General features: G+C 38.4%; 1 protein-coding gene across 1 annotated transcript in view; it reads right to left on the reverse strand.

Annotated features, from left to right (window-relative positions):
• GRID1 (glutamate ionotropic receptor delta type subunit 1) overlaps window positions 1–25,875 on the reverse strand; it is a 559,848-nt gene that overhangs the window by 125,553 nt on the left and 408,420 nt on the right. Inside the window, exon 5 of the mRNA XM_075025535.1 lies at window positions 2,058–2,111. Coding sequence (XP_074881636.1) covers window positions 2,058–2,111 — 54 coding nt within the window. The remainder of the gene's footprint in view (window positions 1–2,057; window positions 2,112–25,875) is intronic.

Consider the following 25,875-nt stretch of genomic DNA (forward strand, 5'->3'; position numbering starts at 1 on the left):
TAATTGTGCCTGTGTTCTCTTCCTACTACTGCCCCTTCGGGTCAGTTAGCCCTATACCTCTCTTTCCTTGCTATGGGATCATTAGGTCACGTAGACCATAGGGAGAACAGAAAAGTGTAGGATCCTCAACCTGCCTGGGAGAAAAAAAGGACTGGCTAAGTATTTGGTCCATTTACAGAATGGACTACATCTGGCTTGCTACTCATGTAGCATTACATCAAAAAGAGCTGATTAGACTGTTAGGAATTAAAAGTTAATTCCATTCTCCAAATCACAGCACCAATCAACATCCAGCCAAGGAATAACATATTTTCCATCAAATACCCATGCAGTTCTCACTGATACCAACTGGAAACAATGTACATGGAAAGCATGATCAGTCTGTCCTCTTGCTAGCATGGGGGTATGCACACTATTAAGTAAGAAACAAGCCCTAAGGAACCTCCATATTTCTACACATACATCCATGTGGATGTTTACCGTATCTTCTTTTCACAGTAGCTTTAAGCACACAAAGACCAACACTTTTCTCTTAAAAAAAAGGATAATCCAGACATTTCCTCCTGTTTTTGCCAAATTTTCATGAATTTGAAAAGTTTCTGTAGTGGTCTGTTTGAATGAATTGCATTTTGACATACTTACAAGTATGTGCACTATTATTTTTCACTAAAAACTTGTACTTTAGATTTACATTTTGCTATCATAGCTTCCCTACCCAGTCTCTAGCTATAAAAGAGAAAAAATAAAAGTTCCCAAAATAAAAGCAGAATTTACACCCTGTGTGATGTGTTTGTGTATGTGTATGTATGCACACGTTTGTGCATGACTGCTGAAGGTTTTTATTTGTGATGTTACAGATTCAGGGTTCACAAAGTGAGTCTTAACATCTGAACAATAACAGCAGCAATAACAGATTCACAAACACTCCCTCTCTATAAATGTTTAGGGAAATAGGCACTGTATTTTCTTTATGAGAATATAAACACTGACTCTCTGGGCATCTTGCTGATATTTTGTAGTGGGTCATTACTGCAGCTGACAAATCAGGAGGTACTTAAATGTAACAAGGACTAGAAAGAATTTATAAGGCCTTTATAAGCAGAGATTTCACTCGCTTTCCCTAACCCTTATTTAACTACAGAGCCTTTCTAATGCCACACAATACAATTTATTGTTACTATTAGAAGTAGCCTATCCAAAATTATAGCTAGGCGCAAAGAAAGAAATGAGAAATTAACAAAGGAATTGGTTATTAAAGTAGAGGCCATGCTTTTATACTATAAAAACAAAAGAGTGAACACAGTTCTTTTTAACTTAGATATTTTACTATCTTTTAACAAATCATTATTAAACCCAGAAACATATAAAATAGTGCCATTTATCATGAACAATTAGTGATTTATAAGTTATTACATATAGTACATTTCAAGCTTTCCATTGCTTTTTAAATAGAAGTCTGCACTGATTCCCAGTAGGGCGTTGTGGTACTAAGGTAAAATAAATAATCATAGTAGCAGGACAGGATACCATTTGCTGCAGAGAGGAAACATCGCATTTTAAATCTATGCTATCCTGGATCTTGGCCAAAACACAACACATTCTGCACTAGAGAAAACCTGTGTATCATGTAAATGCATATTTGAATGAGCTAAGCCTGCAACTAGCCTCAGCGCTCTTTCTTCTCCTAGTATCTGCATGCAGGCTTTCACAGCAGCAAAGGGTGAGATTCTGGCAGGCATAGATGCATGTTTTTGAGGTTTCTTTTGAGATACTCTCTGCTTCCTAAATAGCTAATGAAGTAGGGTCAACGTGAAGGTAAAAATAAAGTCTCCCAGCTGCTATGAGGTATATTGGAAGCTATATTTTGTCCTTTGGTCTTCAACGTATGTCAATTCAGCTGAGACAGACAAGCAATGACACCACAGAGTTTGCATCTTGTAGCATTCAAAAAGCAAAAATGCTAAGTGTATGCTCAGTTTGGTGTGTCAAAACATATGAAACTAGAGATGGTGATGAGTGAATGTACCAAGCTATGTTGTCTCTTTTGACTTTCTTACCTCATTTACATAGACCCAGTGACTATCCTTTGATGCAAGGTTGGTTTCCACAGCCTACAAAAATAAAAAGAAATATAATAATAAAAATAAATAAAACATGTGAAACATATTCCAGAAAGAACTTACATGAAAAGGTACTATAAAGCTCATTTTGATTGCTTTCATTGCTATTGGCATTGCTTCAGTATAGTTCTTTTCATCTCTTCCAGAGCTGCTTCATGGAACAGTATCTTAACGGTGGCAGTCACGTTTCTCTGACTTCAGTATCTAAACCAAAGTACCCTGTACCATGAAGATATTCCCTAGACGTACCATAAAAGCATACTGGAGCAGGGTGGTACATCAACATGATAAGGGATCCTATCATGAACAGCTGCACACAGAAGATGCAGTTTGTGAGATTTAACTTGCATATATCTAATGCATCCTAGTAGGCTGGGTTTCTTTTCAATATATCTCCCAAAATAAACTGCCTCTGCCTCTTTACAACTCTGATAGCTTAACTGTTAGCTAACCTATTTAATGAAAAACACCACTCTGAGACACTCAAGTGAAGTTCATATGAGTCATCCTCTCCATATTTACGTAAGACCCAAGAGAAAGTTATGATTAGCATGGACACTTTTTCTGGCTTCCTGGTGGGGACTTGGATAATCACTACATATTATAAAGAAACAGGCCATCTCATCGGACAGTATATTTATCCATACACATATAACCCTCATGGTTCACTAAGATGCTAAAACTGGGAAAGACTGTTAGCACAAACAGCACTACTAGTACTGAGGACCTCAGTGGAAGGATAGGGCAATATACATAGAAGTTTCTAACTGCCTCCTTTGTTTGACATCGATAAGCTCACTTCAGGATATTTTATAGTCTAATAAAGCAATATCAAGCATCAAGAGGTGTACACTACAGTGATAATGATATTGGTAATGTCCTGCTTAACACACGGCTAAATAACTATTGTGGATTCATCTCACCTAATAAAACAGGACAGTCTCAGCGCACACATGTATTTCAGGAGGCAGCTCATTACACAGAGTTTTGAATGTCCCTGCCTTCAGCCACTTCTTTCTTCTGTGCCAATATGACCCCATTTATTGAACAGATATTCTTAGTGCTGTGTTAGAAATGGCCCTGTGAATCACTGAAATGAACCTGGTTAAACCAACAAATACAGATGAACAAAATACTTCCAGTTACTGGTTTTTAACCTGGATAATTTCCTCACCCTGTTCATTGTGTGTGGCCTCAGAAACAATTGCACTGGTACAGAGAGGCTCTATAGACTGCAGCACTGGGCTGGGCAGGGACATCATCAACCACCTTCCTCTCCAGAACACATTTGCATAGTAAGCCTCTCAGATATTTAGCATCAGACAGGATGAATCACCTTCTCTCATGACACTGACTACAGATGACTGGCTTAGAATAAACGCCCACGACTTATAAGGTTGCAGTGAAATGACAAGTTATCCATCCTTAACATAGGCAAAGGGAGTACTGTTACCTGATCCTAACAAAAAAACAAATCAAAAACTGGCTAAGTAGCCAACACCAGCATTTTTAGCATTACTCTTAGTTTATACTGTGTTAAAAAAAAAAAAAGGTACAAATTATTTGCCTAAGTAATTGTGTTTTAAAACTTTACTCATTTGTGCAGCCCACACAAACCTAAGAGAAAATTGTGGGCAACACATATACCTTAATCTATTTCTCGTCTACAAGGTGAAGTACTCCTTTAAAGAGATAAAAATCCCAACAGAGAAACCACAAAGCAGTCAAAAGAGAAAAATCAACACAGACAGGGCACAGTATTTCTCATCATCATCATAAACAGCATTATGGGAAATTAACTATCCCTGGTGTCAAAGCAGATGAGAACCACAAGAGACAACACTTCTGACAAGATAATCTTCTCCTAAGCGTGCAGTGAAAAATAGTCTCCCTTGGTAATTGTATCCCTTGTGTTTCTTTTAAGCTGGCAGGAAAATTAAACTGACCACCTAATTGAGGAATTGCAGCTATCAGGAAAGCTAGCAGTAATGGAAGCGAGGACAAAAACTTGTAGATTTTCTCCCTATTCACCCCTCTAATATATTCAGACAAAGCCAAAATAGCCAGGTGCTGTAACATATAGAGGAAAAGCAAAGTGCTGCCAACATTAGCAAAGCAGAACTAAATAATGCTCAGGTGCAGAGTTATTGCATTGGCTACATTTTGTGATTTATTTGCAACAGTGAACAATTTGTATGAATAAACGCTAAGTCTGGGGAGCCGCAAGAGCCAGCGAATTTGAAATGAATCATTGCAACTCATTCTTCTGAGATCACATATCTGGGCCAAAGTTTTTAAAATGAGATGCCTAAATTTAGATTACTAAGAGTTTATCTTTAGTCATCAGAGTGCTAGACCATTCAGCACCTCCTACAGAAGTCAATGGCTCTGCACTCTGAAAGGCTGAAATGTATTTAGAAACATAACCGTAGGTAGGCAAGTTTAAATATCTATAAATATCTTCTGTTTAGAGCTGCAACACATAGCATGAAGCATTATTCTAAACCCATGCATGCTGAGAGGAAGCAGAAACATTTTGTGCTTCAGATTTTGCACCATATTTACAGACTGGCTGTCCTAAAGAATCCCCAAATGAACTATTGAAAGACAAATCTAGAGGTTTAAACCTCCCGATAGCACTGGTATATTGGAGGTGTATTGCTGGAGGCTCATGGAAGTTAAGCAGTATGAAGAGCATGGTCCTGAAGACCTGTGATATTGTAAAAAAATTTATTCAGAATTCTCAGAATAAGAAAGAAATTACATGTTTGTAAGTTATGGAGTTTCTTTTTCTTTAAAAATTAAAAAGTATCAGCACTTGGGAGATTATGGTCATCCACTTTTAATTAGTTTTTAATTATTTAAGCTGTTTAAGATCTTGTCATTTGTTTAAGCTTGTGCCTCCATCCATTCAAAAAGAAAAAAATAATTGTCTATGAAACATCCTGAAGGATCTATTACAGCCTATTTCATAAATGCACCCTGTATTACAGAAAGTAGGCTAGGAATTTGTTGATCACTGTGGCTGAGGAAAAGCTCTGGCAGCTACTGGGACAGGATTCATGTGCCAAAATATGTTATGGGTCTTTTTTTGTGGAAAAATTATTAATATACGTGCCAAATATGTTAGCTCTTTATATACTCTATATACACATAGGGTCCGGTTGACACTCGGGAGTAATGCCTCACAACATGTCTATCAAATATAAAATCTGCTTTTGAGATGAACAGCACACTGGGAATTAAAAAGCATCCATCTTTCCTTTATTTTCTCTTTGACTAGCAAATAGCTTCTACAAATTTGGAAAAAAGAGGGGGGTTTGAGACTGTATGCCCTTCTTCCTCTCCAACTACATTTCAACAGCCAAATGTTAAAATGCAGCACCCAAATAAGAGAATTATAATTCACTCAGTGGACCACTATTGATGACAACGTACAAATGATATCAGAATTGGGCCAGACTGGGTAGAGGGGAAGGGAAGCACTGCATGTAGAAAACTGTTTATAATTTCTCAGTAGAAAGCATTTGCAATAGAAATGAAATAGGGCAACACTGAAAGTCAAAATATGAGCATTAAGATTTCAGATCTCATACCAACAATGATAAAAGAAAAGAATAAGATGCTTCATGAAAAATGATCAAAGATATTTTCATGTATATGGCTTTGTTTACTTTTAAATGTATAACTTAAAATAATTTACTGCCAATAATCCATGACATTATTTTATTGGAATACAGTGGAGAACAAGTATTTACATTGCCTTTATGAATAAGTAACTCGGTTCATTATTTTATCTAATGGCAGTTGCAGGATTAAAAGAAGTTAGGAAAGTAAGCAATAAATACTGCTATGTTCAGAAATAAAGCAACTCTGCAGAAAAAAAAAAATTGAACAGAAACAATCCTTTCCTGACCTTCTGAAACTGAAAACATTTCCAAGTGCATAATGGCTGGCTAGTAATAGGGAAAGCTCTTTTCCTGGCTGCTTTGCCAGGGTCAGCACCTTCGTATTAACAGCAAAAAGCAAGCTGTGTAGAAAGAAACATGGAGATGAGCAACCGGACACAGCGAGATGCTGGTGGGTGTTCAAACAGACATGGGCAGATTGTGTTCCAGTGACAGCAAGATGTGCTGAAGAGTTTAGGCTTACGTGTATCTGTGTTATAGTTACAAACCTGTTGTCTCCTTACTGTGTACCCAGGGGGACAGGCAGTAGGAATGTCTGGAAGCCCCGTAACCAACCCCAGGATCCTAGAAGGAAATGTCTTGCAGATGGCAAACACAGATGGTCCTGTTGTGTCTACAGTTTTGGAAACAAGGGCTGCCACCCTGAAATCCATGATATAAAAGAACCACCAGAGTGATTTACTAGGAGGGATATAAAAGTAGTAAAGGGTATTACTTGCACACCCTTTACCTTAATGGGGATGATAAAGAGCATCATAGCTTTCCAGAAAAAAAATGAAAGAGAGGGTAAACTGCGAAGTTCACAGTTAGAAAATAATTTGGAAAGAGTGTCCTAAGAGATACCGAAAGAACACAAAGCCAAAGTTGTTGCCAAACGATGACTAATTACACCTGGCAGCAGAGAGCAAATACACCTGCAACACGGCGAGCGCTCCATGGAGGCACCAGCGGATATACCGACCATCTCGAGACCACAGGTCCAGGAACCAGGCCGTGGGACAAAGCTCCTCCTATGCAGCTGTCTTCCAGCTTGCAACCCCACTGCAGACCCCTGCCAACCAGAGAGACTGCCAACAGCCAGCCCCCAGGATGCTTACAGCAGAAAGCCAGGCACAGAGCGAGCTAGCCAGTGAGCATCTGAAGAAAGAGTCTGAAGGAGACCCAGGTTCTTTTTAGGGACCAGGACAGTGGGGGATGAGGTTAGGAAATAATCAAGGTCAGCTTTACTACTATGAAATAAGTAAAAAAACCCAAAAAACCCACTTTCATCACAGGCAAATATCTCAAATCCCTGGTTCTTCTGATGTCATTTGTCATCCTTCCCTTCATATTTCTAAAGCAACCAGCATGAAAATGACAGATAAACCTCTTTTTTCTCTTTTTGGGGGGTCTTTTTTTTATTATTCATAATGAAGGTAGAAATAAAGAAGGGCTTGGGGAAGTAATCATGTCTAAATCTCAGCTCTTTGCAAATCTTTCATAAAGGATCAGTCTCAGCCCTTACAATTCATTACCTGATCACATTATATTTGCCACTAGACAGGTTTCAAAAGAAAACTGTTTCCAGCTCTTTTTGTCCCAAGCAAGGTTGTAGCCAGTGACCTGCTTCCAAAAGCACCTTTTTTCTTTCCCCTTTACATCCTTGGGGAATTATTTAATTACTGTCTTTTCTTTCCCCCACAAAAAAATTAGAAAAATTCTTCAGAACCATTTTGAAATCTATTATAGTAAAATAGCAATGGGGGGAAAAAAAAAGTCACTGCCTTCTTTATAGCATTTTGTAAGCCTTAGCCAAACCTAGTTCCAGCTGCTGACTTTCATTGCAGGAGATGGATTTATATTTCTAAAAATGGCTCTGTTCTTGATTTAAATGTCCAGGAAAACATCCTAGGAATCAGGGAACTAGTTTAGATCCCAGAGAAGAGATACAGACCAAGTTTCCAGTGCAATATGTCTGACAGTAATTAATTGGATAGTATCAAACTGTACCTGTTTATCTTAGAAGCTTTGTATATGTCTTTGGTACAAATAAGTTAAGATAGGAGATATGAAAAAGTCAATTCTGGTAAAGCAGATGGGTTCAGTCTATATCCCCTAGATACCCAATTTATATTTAGAAACTTCTTCAATTAAAATAGTGCAGTTCACATCCAGGAGTGACTTGCATAGGCAATAGAACTTAACAGAAAAACAATTTGTCTGTAGCAGTTACTGAGATACTCGCACTTCATTAGACTCTTTCTTTCCTTTGCATTTTAAATAAATACCTCTTGGCATAGTATCTCCAGAGGGGCATAAATCCTACGATTTTTAATAGATTAAAAATAAATAAATAAAATAAGCCTTACTAGCCACAATAAAGTATTTTAAAAAATAATTTTTAAAAATCTCATTATAACACTTATAGTGTACTAAAGAATACTCCAAACTCATACTGTTTCTAATGCTTAACTGGTAATGGTACCATTAGTGCAGGGATTAAAATGAAATTTTCCAGGCCACAGTACGACATCCCAACTCTAGATGAAAAGTCATAAAACTAAGATGTTGTGGTGGGTTGACCCTGGCTGGACGCCAGGTGCCCACCCTCTGTCCCCCCCCCCCCCCCTCTCAGCTGGACAGGGGGGAGAAAACAGAACAAAAAGCTCATGGGTCAAGATAAGGACAGGGAGAGATCACTCAACCAATTACCATCACAGGCAAAACAGACTCAACTTGGGGAGAATTTAATTTATTACCAACCAAATCAGAGTAATGAGAAATAAAACCAAGTCATAAAACACCTTCCCCCTACCCCTCCCTTCTTCCTGGGCACAGTTTCACTCCTGAATTCTCCACCTCCCCCCCAGCAGCACAGGGGGATGGGGAATGGGGGTTGGGGTCAGTTCATCACACGTTGTCTCTGCCGCTCCTTCCTCCTCAGGGGCAGGACTCATCACACTCCTTCCCTGCTCCAGCGCAGGGTCTCTCCCACAAGAGACAGTCTTCCAGGAATTTCTCCAACGTGGGTCCTTCCCACTGGCTGCAGTTCTTCACAAACTGCTCCAGTGTGGGTCCTTTCCACAGGCTGCAGTCCTTCAGGCACAGACTGCTCCAGCGTGGGTCCCCCATGGGGTCACAAGTCCTGCCAGAAAACCTGATCCAGCGTGGGCTCCTCTCTCCACAGATCCGCAGGTCCTGCCAGGAGCCTGCTCCAGCGTGGGCTTCCCACGGGGTCACAGCCTCCTTCGGGAACCCACCTGCTCCGGTGTGGGGTCCTCCACGGGCTGCAGGTGGAGATCTGCTCCACCGTGGACCTCCGTGGGCTGCAGGGACACAGCCTGCCTCGCCAGGGTCTTCCCCACAGGCAGCAGGGGAATCTCTGCTCCGGCACCCGGAGCACCTCCTCCGCTCCTTCTGCACTGACCTGGGGGTCTGCAGGATCGTTTCTTTCACATCTTCTCACTCCTCCCTCCAGCTGCACTTTCTGTCCCACAGCAGCTTTTTTCCCCTTAAATCTGTTATCCCAGAGGCACTACCACTGTCGCTGATGGGCTCGGCCTTGGCCAGCGGCAGGTCCGTCTTGGAGCCGGCTGGCATTGGCTCTGTCAGACATGGGGGAAGCTTCCAGCAGCTTCTCACAGAAGCCACCACCGCAGCCCCCCCACTACCAAACCCTTGCCACACAAACCCAATACAGACATTTGGACTAAGAATCTTGAAGAGGAAAAACTCAGTTGTAGTAAACTGAATCAGGACTGTAAGTTTACTTCTCTCATTTAATATAGGTTAATTAAAATTTCTAAATGTCATTTCAAAGTGAAATATGAAATCCTTCCTTCTCTAAATGATAAAATGGGAATTTAAAGAGGTTCCATGACATACTTTTTCAGATCAGAAAATTCACTGAACCTGACCCTTTCTTACTGAATGTCATTCTCCATGAAGAATTTGTGCTTTTAATAAAAAAGATTTTGCCCGAAATTCTATATTCTTCCTTTTTCTGAACATCTTCCTATAAATGTGCACATACACACTTCTTAAAAAACACTTAGCAGGCTCACTGAGTCTATTTTTCAGTGATCACTACCTCATGTCAAAGATACAGTTAATTTCCCTACTCTTACAACAGAAGCTGTCAATTCCAATCTTGGTACATATTAGCTTCATACAAGTGATTAATGAACCACGAGCATAAAGTGCTTTTAACATCCACATTTCTTGATAATTCACTGTACATGTTACTTCATTCTTGGTCCATACTTTATAAACATATTACTAAAAAACGTCACTCAATGGGGACATTTTTTCAAGTTATTGTGCACTGTTACATTAAAACATGAAGCCTGATATTTCCTTGTTACTCTTCCACAGAACTGCATTGCTAAGAAAAACTATTCTTCCCTCAGTGGTACTGATGAAGTACAAGTAATTATTGAAAGGCTATCATAAGATTGGATGGTATTTTAACCGTTCTGGGCTCCTCCAGTAGTATAGGCCTATAAACCTGGCATATTCAGCTTGAATCTCCTGCAAAAGATAGGCCAAATTGGTCATATAGATCTCTATACTCTCCCACCCAGACGTCTGGTCATTAGTCTGGGATAGCAATCCAGTGTTCCTGTTCCCCACAAACTCTGTAATATTTCATTTATGTTCTATGTCCAAACGACACAAGATGGTCCTTTCTTGACCTCTGTCTCAGTTCCTCCACAGCTAAATAACTCAACTTAAGAAAGGAAAAAAAGAAAGGGGGGCATGGGGGGAGAAAAAGAGGCAAAAAAAAAAAAAAAAGAGGGAAAAAAAGAAAAGTACAACCCACAGCAAATTCTCAAATACTGTCCACAACTGAGTTCCATTTTCAGTTGCTAATAAGACATTTCACGCAAACAGGAGTAAATATGACCCAAATCTTCACCAGCTTTTAGCACACACCCCTACAGTTGATGAATGCTAATTAGAAGATGTACATTACATCTTGCACAATATGATTTGATAATAACCCAAACTGAAATATACTAATAATACATTTTAAAGTTTGTACTGCACTAGTTGCCTGTTACTTAGGTCACACATGATCAGAAAAAACTATACTGAAGACAACCTACATAAAAGTTTAATGTTAATCAAGTGAAGTGTTGGAGAAGAAGAAAATTTATAAGGAAGAGTGGGAGAAGAGGAACGATACACTGCAACTTCTCCTGGCTACACAGCTGTAATGTTCTTGAGTAACTACTATAATATATGTTACATTACCTATTGTTTTAGCCTTAATCACTTCAATGTAATGCCTTGGAATTTCTGTTTAATCTTATTCCTATTTTATAGGTAATGCTTATCATATTCAACCTCTGTTGCCATTCCATTTAATGCATATTCCACTGAAAGATGCATAAAAGTGAAGTACTGTATATGGAACTCTTCCAAAAGCATTCAGTAAGAATTTACTTTCCAAAGCTCAAATGTCACATACTATTTATAAATGTGGTAACTGTTGACCATTTAACTACATGGCACAGTGGTGACACCAGATAATTGCACAGCTGTCAGAAAGCAACATTTCCGTAAAGACATAAATCTAAAGTTCACTAAAGACCATAACCTCTCAGAAATCTTGTACTTAAATTTTTACCAAAGCCACACTCTGAGTTGACTTTGAAGACCCAATGAAATCTTTGAAAAGAAAAACTAAATTTTGCTCACTTAGACACTGAATTTCTTTTTGAAGATAACAGGTTTGTACATCTATATTCTATTTTAAAAGTCTCAGCTTTTTAGAGACAATTTTGTAATGCTTTGTTAAGAACTGTACTCCTGAAAGAGCCAAACTCCAGAGAACAAACTAAAATTCATCAGAACTGGCCAGCATTTGGAGCTTGGGTTTTTTTTGGTTGGTTTGCTCTGATTCTCCTTCTGCTTCCCATTAAGAGAAGAAATCGCCACTGAAACAGCTTAGCAGTTTAAGTTTTCTGTTTGTTTGGAATGCCTACATGGGGGTGACTAGGCATAGGTATGAAGGTTGAAAATGCCTTTTCAGGCATAGACCCTGGGTAAATAAACCTATTTTCAGCATGGATGATTGCTCTCTATTCTCGTAATGAGCAGCCATTCCACAGTCAGGGTATAACACATTTCATTATATACCACTAGTCTCATACACTGTGCTTTCTCACCTCTACTCTGAAACAACAGCTTAAGCTCCAACTTCAGCTTGCACTGGTAGTTCACTATAACTTTATAGAGTTTCCACAGAGTTTTCCAGAGCTTGATGTTTTTGTAGGTATAAATGGCAGATGGTAATGATATCATTCAAGAAAGATGCAAATTTCTTAGCTTTCTAATGTGCACACAACACCGAACAGTGAAAACACAACTTATACAATCCTAATTTCCTCTTTTAAAAGAAGATGTTTTGTCTCGACAGCATGATAGTTGAAGCTCCCAGAATCATGTATCACATAAACTCTGAACTGAAAGAACCAGCTATAGGGTGAAGAGACCACTTTGTCATGAACTTAGGGTTTTAATACTGATTCATTGCCTCTGGCACAAAGTTGCCAACCACACTGCAAGGCTGTTATTTTACATAGGTTATGGGGTTTTAAACTCTATGAACTTGGAAAGGTATATCCACATCAAAGGCTACCCTGTCCGTTAGCCATCTTTTAATCTGTTCACATACATGCAATCTCTTCTTAAATCCCTTAAAAATCCTGCCTGATTTGAAAGGAAAGACGACAACAGTAGTCTTGTCTCGGCCTCAAACACAATCACTTTCAAACCAGTCCTTTTCTGCCTACAGCACTCTTATTTTAAATTGCAAAATAAATACATAAATAAAGCAAAATACTTACAGGTCTGAGGACCTTCTTGTCAGTCATAATGCATTTTACATGCACAAACAGTACCACAGGCTGTGTGAGCACTAAAGAACACCTTAACCATCACCTTAACCACCTCAAACCAGAAGACTCTTCCTGATCGGCTTTGCCAAGAGGAAAGAATATTTGCTTTTCTTTATACTGCACGATGATAGTTGGCTTCTGTGAACCTACCAAGCGATAACACTTTCAGGCTGCTCTAGGAGGAAGGAAACCCTTGGAGAGCGGTAATGGTGATAATGGAAGGGCTAACTATCCCTTTGGATGTCCACAGTCTTAATGACTATGCAAAGCCCTACAGGCTAAACAAAGGTAAGCAAAGGCAGCAGTCACCTAGCACAGTGTACATACATAGCACACACCAATGGGAAGCGGGCATAAATAAGTTTACTTTTTGTTCACAGATTTTTCTTCCAAGCAGGTGTTCAAATATTCACCATATGTGGGTCAAAACCCGCGATGTTTTGCACCCACACTTTCTCAAAGCTTGCAGAGATGCACTGGAGCCCCTGTGGTTATCTCATTACTGCCAGTCTTTTATTAATTTAAAAATATGTATTCCATCCTTTGAAACAATTTCCACTTCATCAAACTAACACAAGCTTACATAGTGTTTGCAAAGTTATAGACAAATGGGTTTTTGAGAATGAACCTTTCTGTGTTGTCTGGAGCAACAGCTTATCTTCTGACTCCAGGGGAACCAGCATTAATTACAGATTATTCCTTGATTCTGTTCTGGAAATCAAATCATTTTTAGCATTTTGACTACTGTAATTTTCTTCCCGTTGTTTCTGAGGTAGAATTTAGACAGAACACAGATTTGTGTCAGAATTTCCATGTACCTGAGCTTCCATACAAATCCGGGGGGGGGGGGGAAGTGAAACTAATAGGTTTTTAATTTTAAAATCTGAGCCTGTTTGACTTGTGATATACTATCCTTAGCACTGCTTTCTATCATTCTATCCATGCAGGTATGAAAGGATTTACAATGGAAAATTCCATTACATCTAATTAAAGTATCCTACACCTCACTGACAAAAAATAAAGTACACTATATGGTATATCGTTTATGACGAATGATTTATATAGAGGATCACGAGTCTGTATTTTAAGCCTCTTGTGACCAGCCGAGGGAAAAAAAACCAACAGTCCCCAAATATTATGGGATGTATAGCTTTTAATTTAACAACTGTGTTTGTGAAAAACTATGACTAGAAAACAAAAATTGTTTCAATGTATATCGCATGAAAATGGAGTCAGGTTTCAGACTAATATATGAAAGGATCCAACAAATGTTGATTTCTTTTTCTGAAGATAAAGTGAAAGCAACTTGTTGTGTAACAATACAACAAATACTGCTGAACAGGGAATTTGGCATGAAATTCATCCTCTTTGAGGGAAAATCTATGGGAGATAGAAACAGGAACCAAGTCTATTAGTTGATGATAGCTTTGTTCATAAAGTCTGTGGTGTGGTCGAATTTCCCAGTTTGCAGATTCTTCTTAGGCACACCAAACTCTTGAGTAAGACAAAGGCCTTGTACTTGAGAGCATATAGCAGGTATCTTCAGCTATGGTTGATGAGCAGTTTAACTGCAAAACTTTTAAAAAAAAATATTTTACCTAGGGAAAATTTTAAAAAGACAGTGTCTTGGAAAGTCAATAAGTAGAAAGTGTCAAAATGGGAAGTTTGTGAGAGATAAATGTAATGATAAAGAGAGGAGGAAAAAACCATTATGTCAGAATGGACTGTATTTTTATATGAGGGTTACATCTGTTTTTACAGGAGACTCAAAAGAATGACAATAAACATTACTAGCTGAAAAAACTGAATAAAGACACATCCTTAAGTAGTTACCTGATGGGAATATAATGTTATCACCCAACAGAAAGCGTGGAAGAGAAGAACTAAGGAAACCACCATCTGGAGACATGGGAGAAATTCAGAAAGTTTTTGAAGAGAACACACAGGAAAGAAAACAGAATATTAATTTGACATTATGTGAGTTGTAAATACCTGCAAACAGAAAGACCTGGAGCATGTGAACACATAGACAAGATAGAGAAGTGATCAAATATGGCAAGAAAAAGAGTTAGTAACAGGGCAAGATAGCTGCACAGAGAAACAGAAATGCTGCGTAGAGCAAACAGACAAGCAAAAGAAGAGACCAGATGAACCCCACAAGCACAGAGGAAGATAAAATCTGAGGGCTGAGACCTATGTGTGATGAGGACAACATAGAGAAGATTACAAAACATAAATGAAGGAGAGGGGAAAGGGGACAGGAAAGGTAGGAAGTAACCACAAACCAGATGAAGGAAAAATGAAATTGAGAAGATTGGAGATTCACACAATCCCAGGAACTGTTGAATTGCATGAGGGACAAATTGACTGGCCTGTCATCAGAGAGCACAGAAGGAAGAGGTCAGCAAGCTAGGACAAGAAACATGGCCTTGAGGCAGGAAGGAAAGAAAGAAGGAAAGAAAGGAAGAAGGAAAAAAAGAAGGAAAGAAAGAAGGAAGGAAAGAAGGAAGGAAAGAAAGAGAGAGATAAGGAAAGAAGGAAGGAAGGAAGGAAGGAAGGAAGGAAGGAAGGAAGGAAGGAAGGAAGGAAGGAAAGAAGGAAAGAAGGAAAAAAGGAAGGAAGGAAATCTTTCTTCGCTTAGGTCATGTGTCATTGTAAAGTTACTGCTGGATAAAGTAGTATTTATACATAGGTGAGACAGATGCACGGTGCAAATTAAAGTAGGATGCAGCTAATGAAGAGGAACAGATAGAAAAAAGACTTCTGGTAAAAAGAAACAGTCAGTAAATGTAACCACTGCAAAGTATTCTCATTAAAATGAACCTTTCTTAGGTGATTCTTTCAGATAAGACTTTCAGTGTTGGCCTTGAGGGACTAAGTCTGAAACTACTAGAAGAAAATTAAATAAAGAGCACACAGGGCCCACAGTCTCTAAAACTACTTTTAATTTGTGAAGCTGTAAAAATATGTTAATGAGTATAGACCAACAGCCACATCCAGAGAGGACAGTGCAAGATGTAAAAACAGCAATAAGAAGAATACAAATATAATGACATTATAGTCAGAAATGGAATGATATTAATATAACAGACAACAAAGAAATAAACAGGGAGATCATGGTAAAACAGACTGAATCTGTGTAATGTGGAGGAAATATAATAAAGGAAAGAAAGACTTCCTGGGATAGTGGCCCTACAGTCAAATTTGAATATAGAAGAATAACACTTAGCTATTAAGAAGTTCTGCAGGGGTGGTGTGCATTTAATAAATTTTAAAATCTTAAAGCCAGAGGAAAAAAAACATGATAATTGAAATTGTTGGATAGTGCAGTCATGAGTTAAACAAAGCTAAATACAGACAACCTTCCCAGCTTCACAATGAAGGACCTTAAAGAAATTCCAAATCTCCTCTGACATCCTCAGATTTTGAGCTTTTCAGTTATCCTATTTTCTCAGCAGTTACTCCTTTTGAACCTGAGAACTTTCGTTGGTTATTTGATATTATCAGTAATGATCCTGACAAATACTATTAAAAGAATTAACTATGACAGAAACTAGGAATTATGATAAATACACAGAGGTATTTAGAGAGCATTTAAAAAGATGATAAATTCTGAAACCAGATAACATAATTATGGTGAAATTCACTACTATGAAAAATAAGGTCATGCACACAGAGAAAAACAAACAAAAAAAAATCTGCTATTATTTGAAACTTCATCAGTTTGAAAAACACCAGAGGCTTATTAGAGGTTTATTGTCTGTGATCTAGCAATTTGTGCACCCCTGAACAATTAGACCCTAGGATTTATCAGCTGAAATGTTGTCAGTAGAGTAAGGAAGTATGAATACCAACATAGAGAGACTCCTGTAGTCACTAGTAGGTTGAAAGTAGAGTTTAAGACTGGATAGTTTAGTAGTAGAACCATAAGACAATATGCTTGCTGTATTTCAAGTACTATTTTAAGTACCTCAGGAGGATAAGAAATAAAGCATCCCAACTGCTAAACTCACATGGCCATGCTAGCACAAAGACATATGGATACAAGCAGGATCACAGATATATTCTGGCTGAGAATACAAAGGTTTCTAAGTATTATGGTGAGATTCTGAATTCATCTCACAACAGTAGCAGCAGGCCAAAATACACAGTTCAATTTCAAGAGAGTGCATGATCAGTTTATGAAAGTGATTATGGAATATATATTTATGTATTATGGTACATGTATTTATGTATTATGGCGGCCTCTGTTCTCTGGGGACAGGAGCAAATAAGCCAGGAGTTCATTTCTCATCTTGTACCCCTGAAACAGTACAGAAACTGAGCAGCAGCCTCCTGGGTTTTATAAGAAAGACACAAAAATATGCACTTTATACATTATAGACTACAGCAGAGCTGAAAGAGTTAATATTGACTCCCTGTTTCTATTAGGAACTCAGGCATTCAAGGTTTAATATCTCAGACATTCCAAATTGCATCTCCTGCAACTTGGCAAGCATCTTGTCAGCTTCAATGCAATTTGTTTTTTCAAACCCAAATTGTTTTTAAAAGATTAAGGTGTTCTAATTTTTTAAAGCAGTAAGTACAAAAGCAGTAATCCTTTGCCATTGTGATAAGAATCGTCTACCATAATCTTTATTATTTACTAAAGCTTGACTGTCAAAGAAAAGGAACTAATTTTGCAAAGTCTATTTAGGTAGCTGAATTTCTATATTCTGAATTTAGGCTTGAGAAAAGAAGACTGATTACTTCAGCTCTGAAGAACTCAGATTATTAAAAAAAGATGGTATTCCATGGAAACCGTATGATTCAAGAATTAATAATGTAATACAGTATGAATATTAGCTCCATTCAAATCAAGTGGGACAAGATTTCATCTTTAGGAGTCTTCTATCTCTCAAATACTGCCTCAAATCCTCCAAAACTGATAGATTTAGAAGATTATATTAAGAGCCAGTTAGTCCATGTGATTTAGTAAAGTAACTCAGTTAACAGGTCCTTGCAAAAGGCTGTCTATTACAAACAAATACACACCAAACATAAGCAAAGAAATCTTAGGCTCTACCTTCTTGATGAAAGTAGGTATGACAGAATTCTGGGGCGGGGAAAACCCCACACACCACCTACTATGTGCGGTGTTCAAAACAGCCTGGTACCAGTCCCAAAATGGTGAGCCCCGAGATAATATAAAAGAGTTTTCAATAGAATGGAGAAGAAAAAAGATAATAATAATGTAGTACTATTAGACCTTTTTTGCAGTTGGAAAGTAAGGCAGAGAGATCAAGTGCATGATAAACATCACACACAATACATGACAGAACAAGGAGCTCAAGTCACTCGTCCTTGTCCAAGGCCTTCAACCGTAATCCTTGCTCTAAAAATCTGAATTCTTTCTTGCCTTCAGTAGCATCAGACAGGTTCATCACAGCAAAGGATGTGCTGAACCTGCTGCTTTCTGCTCCAGAAGAGGGAAAAGACAACACACACTTGGAGAGATTCTGTCAGTGTCCCGGAGGCCCTCACCAGAAACACATTCTTACCGTTGTCCCGTTTGGTATCTCTGCTTAGAGAGTACTTTAAAGATGTGTGCTCTTGGCTATGCACATAAATCTGTGCCTTTTATGGCTTTCTCCGTTACAGCATTCGAACTGAACCCAAAACCTTAACTTACAAGAATATCACTGCAAGTTTGCACTTGCAAATTATATCTTCTTGCGTCATGCCTGCAGCTACTCCTAAGCCTGTGGTCTGATTGTTTTCAATCGAATGCCAGAAGGTGGCAGAAGTATTTTTCCTTCATGAATCTGGAGCTCATAGCCAGCATTGTCCAGCCACAATCCAGCATCACCCTGCCCTTCCCTGTGTAAATACACACACGTTTGGGTGCATGCACATTTGTGGGGATATACTCCCACATATATGTATACCTGCACAGATATCTGGGGACAGGCTTATAAAACAAACAGAAAAAGGAAAATGGAGGGAAGAAAACCAGGCCAGCAGTAACATCCAAAACATCCAGCTCCACGTGTAAAGGGTATTTTAAACAAAGTTGTAGTTTCACCAAGCTGAATGGGGACTCAGAAAAATTGACTCCTGCATTTATCACAAAATTTCAGGAAAAATATGAGCAAATTTTCTCAAGTTTGATGTACAGGAATAACTAACTCCATATTATATATGTGCATTTAGATAGATACACACACTTATATATGCACAAAATGTTGTAAATCTAAGACTGACACAGGTAGGTAAACTACTGTTGCAACTGTTCAGGGACCTGCATCATTTAGAACAGCAGAATTGTGTTAGTAGCTGTGCTAACAAGTAAAAATTGTTTGCACGTTTTGGCCATTGATTTTTAAGTTTGGCTATATCTAAGTAGGATTTATTAGCCAAATTATACACTTACTTGGAAATCAATATAAATCATTAGACCACACAGTGTTGTTTCTCTTCTGTCCATATGTCATCTATCCACTCGCTTCTGTGGCTTTAGGAATAAGAAAACAGAGGAGAGTGGTCCTTTTGAAATGGTTTGAATATGTACATTTTTCTGTCATCATTTGTGGGCTTCTGGGAGAAAGGTGCCTTTCCCACCCAGGGCAACACTCTGGGCCAAGTGGGAAGAAGCCATTTCCCCCCCTAGATTTACTATTGCCTTTGAGAGCACATCTCACCACTTCAGTTAGCTGGGTCTGGTGAGATACCACATGGCTGAGCTCTGTGCAAATTGCTGCTCACAGCAGCCTACGTACCATGCTCAAACATCACCTTCCCTAACCTCCCATTGTTCCTTGTTTCTTTTCATTAAGTCTGTTCAGCAATTCTCTCTAAAATCTATGTCTTGGCTGTCTTTCTGTCAGCTGACTTCTTTCTGCCCCTTTCGACAAGCACAGGACATTACTCGCCTATCTGTGCTGCACAGCTGAAACAGAAGAACTATCAGTCAAGTGAGAAGACTGCAGCACACTCCTATGCTATTATTTTGCTTTCTCTTAGCTACTCCATACTCCCTATTTCAGAGAAAGATTTGTTTCCCAAATTAATTACAAGTACCTGACCAGTCTTTATTCTGAAGCCCTTACCAGCTACTTCCTTCGTTCCAAACCCGGAGACAGATGGAGCCGTTTGCCCCCATCTGTAGATAAAACTCTACGGACATAAAACTCGTTCTCTATACCACCTTTTCCCTCTTGCCTCCCCGGGCAGATTGAAGAGTCTACAGCAGCTGTGCAAAAACCCTACACCATTGATTTTCCTGCTCTGTTTAAAACAAAAGACAGAACCTGGTATTTTGAGCCACATGTCCCCCTTGTTTTCTGGGTGTTGGCTAAATAAGGTACATTAGGCTTAATAAGGTATATTCAAAACGACTTTAATTTCCAACTCAAGCTTTTTTTACTCAGTTTTAGTTACTCCAACACCTCTCCTCGTGCTTGAGCCTTCTTGCTCAGAGAGCTCTGCCTCCATACTAGGGATCGAGCCAATGACAGGATTCACCACCTCTCACCCTCTCTGTTCTTCAGGGATGTGACCTTGCACCACCTGAAATTGTGCTGTGAGAAATGAACATGCAAAAGAAGTCTTCACCAGCTTTCAAAAGCCAGGCAAAATTATTTTCTAACCCATCTGCCCATGCAGTTATAAAATAGCAAGGACATTTTTTCTTGGCCTCAGTAAACATGAATAAATAGCCATTAAAATTCTCAATTCTCATTTAGCATAACTACAGATACATAGTCTTATTTGTGTAAAGGCTATGCATATGTGCATACATACTCTTCCAAATACCCTCTACTACAGGATACAGTTGCCATCCAAGCCAAGTGCCATAAATTCTTCAGAAAGATTATAATTGCTCAAAAAAACCAAAACAACAACAAAACAACCAAAAAACCTATCTGGCATTCTTACACTGTTCTCATTTGAAATTCCACTACTACAATGCATGATGGATTAAGAGCACCCAAAAAGCATAATCCCAGGGTGCATTTTAAACAGTTGTATTCATCTTATTTAAAAACAACTAGGATATCATACAGCTTTCCCAGGCTTCACAAGGTCCTGAATCCTTCTCTGTGACTACCAACCATTATTAATTTACCAAACTTGAACTTTCTCTTTCATTTAGTAAGTGATGATTAATTGCTCAATAGTCTGATTGCTTCTCAAGTCCTGCTCTTGAGTTACATGCCTGTGCAGATTGGGAAACCAGTCCATACAATCCTAAGCTTTGCTATTCCATCCTAGTGCTAGGGAAGGCTCAAAACCTGTCTCAGATGAATAGTTGTGGTAATAACTGAAATAAACTGAGATGTCTTGTTTTTATCACTGTTTGAACTACTACCACAGAAAATAAGGAACCTTGGAAAAAAAGATGTTAGAAACATCCATCTGATGCAAAAATCAAAGTTCCTTCAATGTTTTAAGTAAAGTGACATCATCTCAAAAATGGGTGTAAATTTTCGGTACCATGCTTTTTAAATAAATAGGATTTAAAACATATGACTAATTGTGTTCTTACAAATCCCCCTTTTGTATTTACATATGTAAATGTTTTCAGAATTATTCTTTATCTAAGTAATTATGCCACCCTTAGTTACATGATATATATCATATATGGTACAGATAAGATAGAAACGTTGATAAATTACTGATCAATCTTTACAACAAGCTTTTCTCATTGACTAATCTAATGAGAAGCATGGGTACAAGGAGAAATTCGGAACGAAGCATCGCCGCTCCTTCCATCTGAATGAATCAAAGGCACACAGTTAATACCATGGAGTATTTTCAGAGCAAGGCAAGCCCTGTCAGCTTTTTCCCAACCTGCATCCTCTGACGGAGCTGGCAATGTGGTACCACCACCAACTCGCTTCCAGAAGACCCATCGTAGACATGCGCCTTCCATCTCTCTCCCAGCCAGGCCTGTGACTCTGAAATTCTTTGTGCCACATACGTGTCCAAGCTGAGGAGGCAGACTCCATATCAGGAGTCGCCTTTGGTACAGAAAGAGCAATAATTGAAATTTTCACCCTTGCTTAAACAGAGAGGTGGCGGCGGGGATGGCTGAGAAGAGAGCAGCAGGAATGCCCCTCCACGCCCCGTTATGCCCTGGGTAAGGTTTCAGAGAAAATGCTGGGGGACTATCCACCACAACTCAAATAGCTCCGGGGGGCTGGCTAATTTGTTTGCAGCTCCCTGCAGCTGCAATACCCTGTACACGGCCTCTCTGGCCAGGTAGTTTCCAGTTTGCTCCTCAAAGGGTAGTTTTACGGGCCTCTCTGAAACACCTGCAGTGAGGGTGCTTTTCAGGGTCTTTTATGCTACTTCATTCTTTTTATTCAGTATAAGGGGAGGTGGATCCTGGATAAATGACCCTTCAGCTTTCTTTAGAGATTAGTGCTTTGATGAGAAACCTACTGAAATTAGTAGGACTCTCTTCAGTTGTTTTCAATAAGCATTGGGCCAGACTTAGAAGAAAGAATATGAAATAAACACCAGTTATCTGTTTTCATTAAAACATTTTCATTAGACCTTATCATTTTTTCCTCTGGAAGAAAACTACTGCAACAGCTTTAATGAGTATCTTGGCAGAAGAAATAATAATTTATATGAGAGGACAAATTAATATCTAAATAAGAAACTCTCCATGCTCTGGAGTCATCTCTTCACAACTGAGCCTTATATGCATAATGTACAACTGCTGAGTGGATTACTTTGAATAATCACAAGTGACCTGAAATAACAGCAAAGTAACACAGAAAACTGAATCTTTACCATCATGTCACTGTCTCTCATAGGGACTAGAATCCATTGTTCCACACTGTAAAATATCGTTCATGTAGAAAATAATTTTATCTTGTCTAACTTTAAAGTTCACATTCATAGGCTTTTTTGATTAATGAAATGCGTTTGACATCCGGAAGCTTCTTCCCAATATTAGAGAGAAAGCGGGTGGGTGCCAATTTACGATTATTCAAACTAGTAATCTCCTGTGCCTCTGACTGCTATTATTCCTTTGCCTGTGACCCAGCCACTTAATGAATTGAAATTAATTTACAGTAATAGGAAATTCTCAGAACTACATGAAAGCACAAGCTTTAATATGGGAAGAACAAATGGCCTTTTCATGCAAGGCTGACCACAAGCCTTGTAAAGAAATTTGAAAGGATTTTATACCTTTTTAAGTAGGTCTGGTATTAGCTGAAACAATATAGCACAGTAAATATGATAAATCTTCAAACACCTCTTCGAAACAAAGTACCAACACAATTTTCTCCTTTTGTCACTGTCCTGGTTTCAGCTAGGATAGAGTTAATTTTCTTTCTAGTAGCTGGTATAGTGCTATGTTTTGAGTTAGGTATGAGAAGAATGTTGATAACACACTGATGTTTTCAGTTGTTGCGAAGTAGTGTTTAGTCAAGGATTTTTCAGCTTCTCATGTCCAGCCAGCAAGAAGGCTGGAGGGGCACAAGAAGCTGGGAGGGGAAACAGCCAGGGCAGCTGACACAAACTGGCCAAAGGGATATTCCATACCATGTCACATCATGCCCAGTATATAAACTGGGGGGAGTTGGCTGGGGCAGGGCAGATCACTGCTCAGGAACTAACTGGGCATCGGTCAGCGAGTGGTGAGCAATTGCATTGTGCATCACTTGTTTTGTATATTCCAATTCTTTTATTATTATTATTATTATTATTGTCATTTTATTATTGTTATTATTATTATTGTCTTCCTTTCTGTCCTATTAAACTGTTCTTATCTCAACCCAAGAGTTTTACTTATCTTTCCCCAATTCTTTCCCCTGTGCCACTGGGTGGGGAGGAGGGAGCAAGTGGCTGCATGGTGCTCAGTTGCTGGCTGGGCTTAAGCCATGACAATATCCCACTGAATAAATTCCTACAATGCACTCCAGTCTCTCAGGATCACCATGGACAGTCACACAGTAGAATTTTCTCATTTGCATAAAAATGTATGAGATCTATATTTTGTAAAGGTAAAACCAAGATCTCATCATCCTTCAAATCCCTTCTAACACTTCTATCATGATATCCATGACAAACTGCAACAGGAAACGAGTAACAGGGAGGTTGACATTTATTTTGCTTACTCGTCCTTTGCAAATGCATGTATCAGTGTACATTAGAATTGAAATAAATATGGTTTTATCTTAAATGGTAAAAGACAGCTCACATTTTTCTCCAAATATATTGTTTAGCTACAAAATTCTATAAAAGGTTAAAATTGCAACACAAATGCCCCACACTCTTGTACTGCTTTTCATGTAGGAAAAATACCACTTTCCTAAATTTTGCTTTAGCATCCCTTCCCCACTCTGCCCTAAAAAAAACAAGAGGGAGAGGAAGTAGAGAGGGAGAGATGTGCAAGAGCCAGAACAGTGGTACTGGGTTTTTTTTCAAAATAAAATTCTTTATTTGAAGCATTAAACGTTTCTAATTATTTTCTAACTAGCTTTAGTATTTGTTTTATTCTCCCTCATACATTCTGTATTTTTACACTAATTTGTCAAGCCTTCTTAGATCTCTCGGTAGAAAGAATGGTTTCCAATGCAGCAGTTAACACAATGATCCTTCAAGATGTCTCAGTGCTATAGAAGGACAAAAGCCACCACACAGGTATTCATGTGTTCACATACTCTCATTGCACACATATGCTGGTGGTATTCAAGCAACAAATTGAGAATGTCCTTTGGCAGTTCTCATTGCCTTCTTCCCAAAACCAGATTAAGACAATCTGAGATTTCTGGTGCACTGTCACATACCATAACTCTTCCTCTTTCTGTTTCACTTTTCTCTCCTCCCAGACAGTGGTTGGGAGAACAGGATAAATCTTTTTCCTTCAAAAATCTAAGGTGGCAAGAAGAGGCTGTGGTGACACTTCTTCAAGTAGAACCTTTCCTGTTTTGGCCAGAGTTTCGGGCTATCTCCAGCTAAGGTCAACCGATCGCTACACAAGTCTTGCCTTTACCATTACTAAGGTTGGAAACTAATTTTTTTTCCATTGTTAGCAAAAATCTGAACCAATTGCTAACATTGGATGGATCTTTTTTTCCCCCAAGAAACTGTTAATAGTTCATTGAATTATTTCACAGAAACCAAGTTTACTTCCTACCCAACTTGGAGATCCTTATGCAAGGTCTGGATTACCACCCAAGGTATTATTAGCAGGTGTAACAGGTCCAAGCTTTAAACATGGTTTCTTCTGTATTTATCCTTACTTGCACACTTCTGCTAAGAAATGTATACAATCTAAACCAATGATATCTAAGGATAACTGAAAGAATTCTCTCTCTCCCCCTGTATTCATTTGCTTGCTCAAATAAACTGAAAATCTCAGTCTACTTGATATTACAAATTCATCCTTTCAAAAACTCATTTTCAAAACTACTATTTCATTTCTTTTCTGGCAGTGTATCTACATCTTCTGTAACTCATATACATTATATACACATTACCCCACTAAAGCTGAACAGGATGCATTGGTTTGGCAACATGTTCAAAGTAATGTTTCCTCAGGAATCCTAACAGATAGAAATGAAGAATCTTCATCTACTACATGACAGCAGCTCAAAAAATATATATATAATGAAAAATATTTCAGGTTTATGAATAAATAACAAAAGACAGAACAGAATCTTAAAGGCGTTAACTGATGGGCAGTTAGAACTAGTAATTTTCATTTTTAAGAAATCTCAAAAAGCCCAGGAAAATCCAAAGTATTAATAGTTCTAAAACATAACAAGATTAAGGGGTGATGTAGAGAGTTATATACCATGGATTCTGATGTTCATCTCAGATAATAAAATAAAATAATTTATCCATGACTGGTCAATCAATAATTAGATATTTAAGAATATCTATATTTGGGGGTGGGGGGTGGGGGTGGTGGGTGTTTGGATTTTTTTCTTTAACAAGCTTACTGGTAAGATTCAGAAAAAGAAATTATTGATATGAGTTCTTCAAGTAATTCAACTTAATGACTAATTAAACTTAGTACTATATAATGTCTGATCTTTCAATAGAGATTGTATATGGATTTAGGAGAACAAACAGTGGATGGATTAGTAAATGGTTAACTCCCCTTGCCCTGTCATGCTGATTCTGATAAGAAGTGTGGAATAAGTCAGACAGCCTGCAATAACCAAAAAGGCTAGA

Source organism: Buteo buteo, chromosome 4 (assembly GCF_964188355.1).
Source record: "Buteo buteo chromosome 4, bButBut1.hap1.1, whole genome shotgun sequence".
NCBI lineage: Eukaryota > Metazoa > Chordata > Aves > Accipitriformes > Accipitridae > Buteo > Buteo buteo.